This window comes from Chelonoidis abingdonii, chromosome 9 (genome assembly GCF_003597395.2).
Source record: "Chelonoidis abingdonii isolate Lonesome George chromosome 9, CheloAbing_2.0, whole genome shotgun sequence".
Lineage (NCBI taxonomy): Eukaryota > Metazoa > Chordata > Testudines > Testudinidae > Chelonoidis > Chelonoidis abingdonii.
In genome coordinates, this window is record NC_133777.1 from 16579257 (window position 1) to 16585611 (window position 6355).

The 6355-nt window shown below is 40.1% G+C and overlaps 1 protein-coding gene across 1 annotated transcript in view; it reads left to right on the forward strand.

The window, feature by feature from the left end:
- The window catches only part of PDILT (protein disulfide isomerase like, testis expressed), a 42930-nt gene extending 39664 nt beyond the window's left edge, over positions 1 to 3266 (forward strand). The window contains exons 10-11 of the mRNA XM_032802172.2: positions 1362 to 1445; positions 3068 to 3266. Of these exons, the coding sequence (XP_032658063.1) occupies positions 1362 to 1445; positions 3068 to 3139 (156 nt within the window). The 3' untranslated portion in view covers positions 3140 to 3266. The remainder of the gene's footprint in view (positions 1 to 1361; positions 1446 to 3067) is intronic.
- The last annotated feature ends 3089 nt before the right edge of the window (positions 3267 to 6355 follow it).

Consider the following 6355-nt stretch of genomic DNA (forward strand, 5'->3'; position numbering starts at 1 on the left):
ACAACGCCGAATTACTGTGCCTAGTGTGGCCGCATGAAATCGAATTTATAATATCAGTTTTATAAAACCGATTTTAGCTAATTCGATATTATCCCATAGTGTAGATGTGGCCTAAGTGAGACATACACATTTATACCCTCTTAAGAACTGAATGCTCTGAGAGATGTTGAAAATTCTCCCTGGTTGCAACCCCCAAGAACAGCTTAAGAGGGTGGTTTATCTCACTTTGACAACCTTCAGGTTCTGAGACCCTGCTGCTTCAGCTATCATTGATTACCTCATCAGAAGTCAGACAGGCTCAAGATTTTTTGGAGAACATTCATCTTCTCTGAAGGAGTCAAAACAACTGTTCTGTTCAAGAAACTTAAACCCATGAGCACTTTTAAGAAAACATCACATAATGTAGCTGTGTATTTTCTTGTCATATTCAAACTGTTTTAATGCCTGGACAAAATGAATACCTGGTGTAAGTCTACTGAAATCACAAAGGAATGGAGGAATTTTGCACACAGTATTTTGAATTCAAACAGGGCAGATCCTCCTTTCAGGTAAATCAGCATAGTCCAATTTATTTCAGGGCAGGTAGACCAGTTTATACTGCCTGAGGATGTTTAAATTTGCTCAGATCACAAGTGAGAACTTTTGTGTTAAGCAAATACAACCTCGCACTACATTATGGTTAAACACATTTACAATTTTCCTTAAGCTCCCACACAGCACGTTTTGAAGAAGAAGTCTCTAAAACGGTGCTGTATTCAGTGATTGTTGGAGAATTCGAAAGCTCCCAGTGTGAAATGATCTTTCTTCCCAACTCCCTAAACAAACATTCAGCAATGCATTCTGCCTCAACACATTAAGTATTCTCCACAGCCATTAAGTATAGGCAAATTTACTTTATTTCATCACCTCTTGTTCTAGTTTAATCATCCTAGGTGGAGGATTTCAAAGCCATTTAATAGTTTTCGATGTCCGATTCCAATTAAAATCCTTTAGGCAGCTTTGATAAGCTCACCTTATGGTCTCTATTCTGCAAAAAAAAATGCATGCATCTGCTTAACTATATGCATGAGATGTCAATAGTTAGTTGGCAGGATCCAGGCTAGTATAATAAGGTAAGTGACTTTGTTTGGTTTATGTAGGATTCCCTCCTTTCTTCTCACAGGTATTTGTATCTATCTCCTTCCCCATTCCGGACACCCAATTAACTTTATAATTTGTTGAGTCTCCTCCATGGCTTTCTAAACTAAATGCAAGAGTCCAGAGTCCGATAAGCCTGCATAACTCAGAAATCCCTGCGTACTGTGGTCTGATTTCAGGCATTTTATGCATAGAATAATTCTTTACCCTTCTATTCTTTTCAGATTGTGGTATATGATGGGGAATATACCCAGGAGGCTTTTGCTGAATTCTTAGAAAAACAAAGCAAAGCAGAAGCAACCAAAAAGGTAAAGGATTTGACTTTCCACTCAGTCACACCCGGGTTTACGACACACGATCCTTCTTTTCTTGATGCTCATGTTACAGGTCTCTGAGCCAAGAAGCTAGTGTAACCACACACTGGGTAGCAGGAAACAGTTGCCATCTGGGCAAGAGAGAACCAAACTTTGCCTGGGTTTTGATTTTACAAATCAAAGCTCCAGCCAAAGTTGGTTTGGATGAAAATTGGAAAGGTTCACATCTAGCTCCCATTTTATCCACTCTCTTTAAGTTCAGTGGGGCTTCTCTCCTTTCTAAGCACTGTGGCAGAAGTAACTGCAATGTTTTCCTTTCCTTTTTGTGATCTGGATTGGACTATAGCCTGGATCACCAACCAAAAGTTTTGGTGCCCTTGACTCAACCTGTCTCCAGGAGGCCAGGCTTCATCTGCTGCAGAGCACACTATGTATGCACGAGATGCTCCACACTGACTCAGTTGCATATTTACACATATTTCATTATGAAAGATTTAATGACAAATAACCTAGTTTAACAACCTGAGACTCAAGCTACATGCAGAAAACACTTAGAAAAGTGATGGTAGAGTCCTCACACCTAACTTCTGCTGAGAAAGGACAACTTTGTGCATAATCTGCCTTTCACTGGAATCCAGGGCCTATTCTGCCAAAAGGAGTGAGAAGGCAGGTGCTCCGGATGCACCAAGGATGCCCTTTAAAGGTGAAGGGAAGCAATGAGATGGTGGATGGAGAAATACTGAGGAATGTGATTTACCCTTCACTCAGGTTCATTCTCAGGGCTTACTGATGGATTGATGACTAAGCAGCTGGTTTTGAGAAGCAGAGGTTCTTCTCCTGCTGTACACATGAAGGGGCTGCAGCTGTGGTGAAGGTTCTCCAGTCACATGTTTGAAGGAGGGTTAGGAATCACATTCCCTCACTCTCCTCTGTGATGTACTACAGAGCTATGTGCATTCTGCCATTTCTCTCTTGGTGCCTTATTCCGCTTTAAAGTATAAGGGCTGCAGGGTAATTCTACAGCCAGTCTGAAACCCCTCCAAGATGTGTTTTGCACTGCTTGAGGTGGAGTGTTTGGCATTAGCCCTCCTGCTTATATTTGCTGTCCTTATTGAATGACATCCAAATTTGTCCAGCATAATACTGCAGGATACACTAGGTTTTTCGCACAGTACACTGCTTGATATGAAAATCCCCTGTTGGAATAATACTTTTTGTTCCATTACTGGAGCGGTTACGAATAGCAAAAGCAAAGGGCAGCTCTTTTGAGGTTGCATTAGAAAAGACAGAGCATTATCTCTACAGGATTTTTAGATCTGCCCATGCATTACATAGTGAGATTGACTGGTTTTTCAAGAGTTTATCAGAATTTCACACTAAGGGCATCTCATCTAAGCTTTGCCCAGGGGCTGATATGTGAGTGCGAGATCACATTTTTTGGTAACAGCAGCACTAGCTCTGATCTCATTAAGATATAAAAAGAGAAAAATCATCTAAAGTTCTTATAATATTTTTAAAACACACTTTTCAGGGAACAAATACTCACTAAAGCGATTCTCTTATCCTGAGAGGCTATAACGTGGATCATCATTGGTGTAAACATTCATTTTTTAAAGCTTCCTTTCGGAGAAAGCAAATTGGATCTCACTGAGGAAGAGACTGTCATAAAACAGAAAGAAGAACTTTAACTCCACACTGAAGGGCAAAGATTCCACAGGAGGATATCCTGAAGATGAGGATGCTCCACACTATGAGGACTTTGATCGCATCATGGGGATATAAGGATGCATCAAAAAAAAAAAAAGTAAAAAAAAATAAGAAGATGACGCGTCACTGTCTGATTGGCATCATTACGTCTTTGGAATCATATGACTTTATTGTGTTTTCCTAACTGGAATCAACGTCTCAGTTCTTAAGTCATCTTTTCATTTTGCCTCAATGTTTTATTGTCAGGGTACGCCCTCCACTCTGTTGTTTCTGTGAACCAGCTGCTGCGAGACCTCTGTTTGTGAAACCCTGTGTGTTTTATTTTGATTTCCGCCGTCACCTTCGTTACGTGTTGCAGCCCTTAGTCATACAACAGACATCTCAGCCCTTAGATCAAGGGTAGGAGAGGGGGAGATCTCTCTCGACTAACTGAGGTTTGCTCTCGCATCGCTCTTCCCTGACATTCTTTCCTTGCCCTTTCTACTTTATGAGAATGAGTTAATTAGTCATAGTGTCCAAAAACGGGTTAATGAAGGCCCTGCAGAAACAGGACAAGATCATTCAGATACTATCCTTTTGAATGAACCTGCGGATGCATTCAATCGTTGATTGCCCTGCTCACCATTGCAACCTATGTCTTAGAGAGGAATTCTGCCATGGGGAATGGAGCCAAAATTAGAAAGTACCTGGTATTTTAAATAGCACGTGTGCTAAGGATTAGGTCCAGATTTTTCAGTCCATAGGGTTAGGCCACTTTTGAAAATTCCCTTAGTAGTTATGTAACCGTTGATCTAAACTTTAAATTTGGACCCTGTGCCTGAAGGGAGACAATTTTTGTGGATTTTGGCATTTTTGCTTTCTGTCTCGCTGGAACGCAGAATGTAAAGAACATAGCCAATTTTAACATTTATCGGGGTTCAAAGTGTGTATGCCACTTATTGTACATCTACAAAGGTTCAGGGATGATTCCAGTTTTGGTCAAGGAGTTAATTATTTCTTATTTTAGCCAAACACAATCACCTGTTCCTAACTCTAAGGCTGAATCCAATTACTATGTTCTACTGAAATACAAAGATTTGCATAAAGAGTTAGCCAAAGTTCACACACAGACGGTACAACACAGAGGTGGTTTCAAGCAACAACTATGACTTGGAAGGATAATTATTTGCTCACTTGTACGCTAAAAAAAACACCTATTCACTCCTGTGAAATGTGTTCTTTTAAAATGTGGTTCAAAACAACTTTCAACTTGACATTCTGTACCACCATTTACCTATTGAATGGGAAAGGAATTTGACATTCAGAAAAAAGTTTCCTTTCTTCATGAAAAGTGAGCTCTGTACTTGATTTCTCAGCTCTCCAAATAACACCAGTGGCCTTTATTGCTGGAAACTCTGGCACAAAGGTCTTAAATCATATGGATGGTGGATTGGAGAACCCAGATCCAGCCTGCTCCAGAGCAGCCCAGAACTAAAAATCAATCTAACCATTGGTACTTAGTGCCAAGCACTGTCTAACGCTCCTAATATGTTTTAAGATATTGGCCTCTTTTTTCCCATCCCAGTGTCTATGTTTTCTGTCCCACCCATTGATTGTCTTGTCTATTTAGATTGTAAGTTCTTTGGGACAGGGCCAAACTCTAGATGCATGTATAGTGCCTAACACAAAGGGGCTCTCATCTAGGTTGGAGATTCTAAACACTCAATAATAATAAAATATTTGTATTACAAACAGAGAACCCATCATTAGAGGTTCTTGGAGAATAGATTAAAACAGAAGAATAAGGAGATAAGATTATTTGATTGCCTCATACTGAGAGGGAAAAAAACCCCAGGCAGGCAATTCCTAATACTTGCAACAAGATGAAATTTGAATGGCAATACATGCAGATACTGTACCATATAAGCCTACCAAATCCAGAAGCTATAATGGTTTCATTCTTTTCCCCATAGAAAAATGAAACACATGCCACCTATAGCAATACTCTTTATCTTGAATGATAATCCCATCTTCCAATAAAGTAAAAATTAATTTTCACTGCTCCTTCCCACTGGATATGAAAATCAAGTCTTGAAACAATCAATCATCAAGCCCATTATAAAGGTATGGGATTAATGAAAAACTGATTCATCTTGATAAAATGACATGTTAGTGCCTATTAGAGTGAATATCTTGAGTACCAAGGCAAGGGTTCAAGTTCACGCTCCCGTTCTGTACCCTCTGCACTGTTCTGGTGACACAAAGGGGATGGAAAGCTTCTTTAAAGACCCAGCTGAGGACTCCTTGCCTGAGGAAATCTCCACTAGTGAAAAGCCACCCTAAATAATGCTGCATCACCTGCTCCTGCCCTACCCCTCTCCTGGTGGAAGGGTGTTGCAATGGTGGGAGTGGGCGTGGCCAGAATGCACTACCCTTCAGGAATTCAGGACCAGCAAAATAGCCCAAGAGGCCACTGCAGCTGAGCCCTGTAGCTGCTCTAACTTGTGCCTGGGGTCAAACTGGCTGCTGATGTTAGGGTGACCAGATAGAAAGTGTGAAAAATTGGGACAGGGGATGGAGGGCAATAGATGTCCATATAAGAAAAAAGCCCCAAATATTGGGGCTGTCCCTATAAAATTGGGACATCCGGTCACCCAAGCTGGTAGCCTCTTGATTAGCAACTCTAAGTTCTATGGCAATACAAAACAAGAAATTGAGTTTGCATAGTGAAACTTCAAGCTTTACTTAGCACTAACAGAAAGATTATACATTATGAGTTTGAGTAATAAAATGCACATCTGTAAATTGTAGGTTTCCTCAGATATAAGATGTTCTTTCTTGCCCCAAAACCTGACATATCAATATAATCTAAATATAATTGTTACTTTAGTTCACTACATATCTGTGTTGGCGGTATCAGGATGCTCAGTTAAAATGGTTGTCTACAGTGATCAAAGTTACACTTCACCTTGTGAGAGATCAGTAGCAGTATTAGCAACAGAGGCCATGTTGTGGATTGGTATAACATTTGATGGTGGGGATCCCAGTTTGTCTTGCTGATGAAGAGCTGGTATGCCTATCACAAATGCTACCAATTTAAAAAAATATTTGATAATTAAAGATGGGTATGGATTAGATAATTACTTGCAAAGAATCTTACCTTTCATCTGCAGCACATAATTATGTTACCAAGGGTAACAAGGGTAGTTAGATTCCTA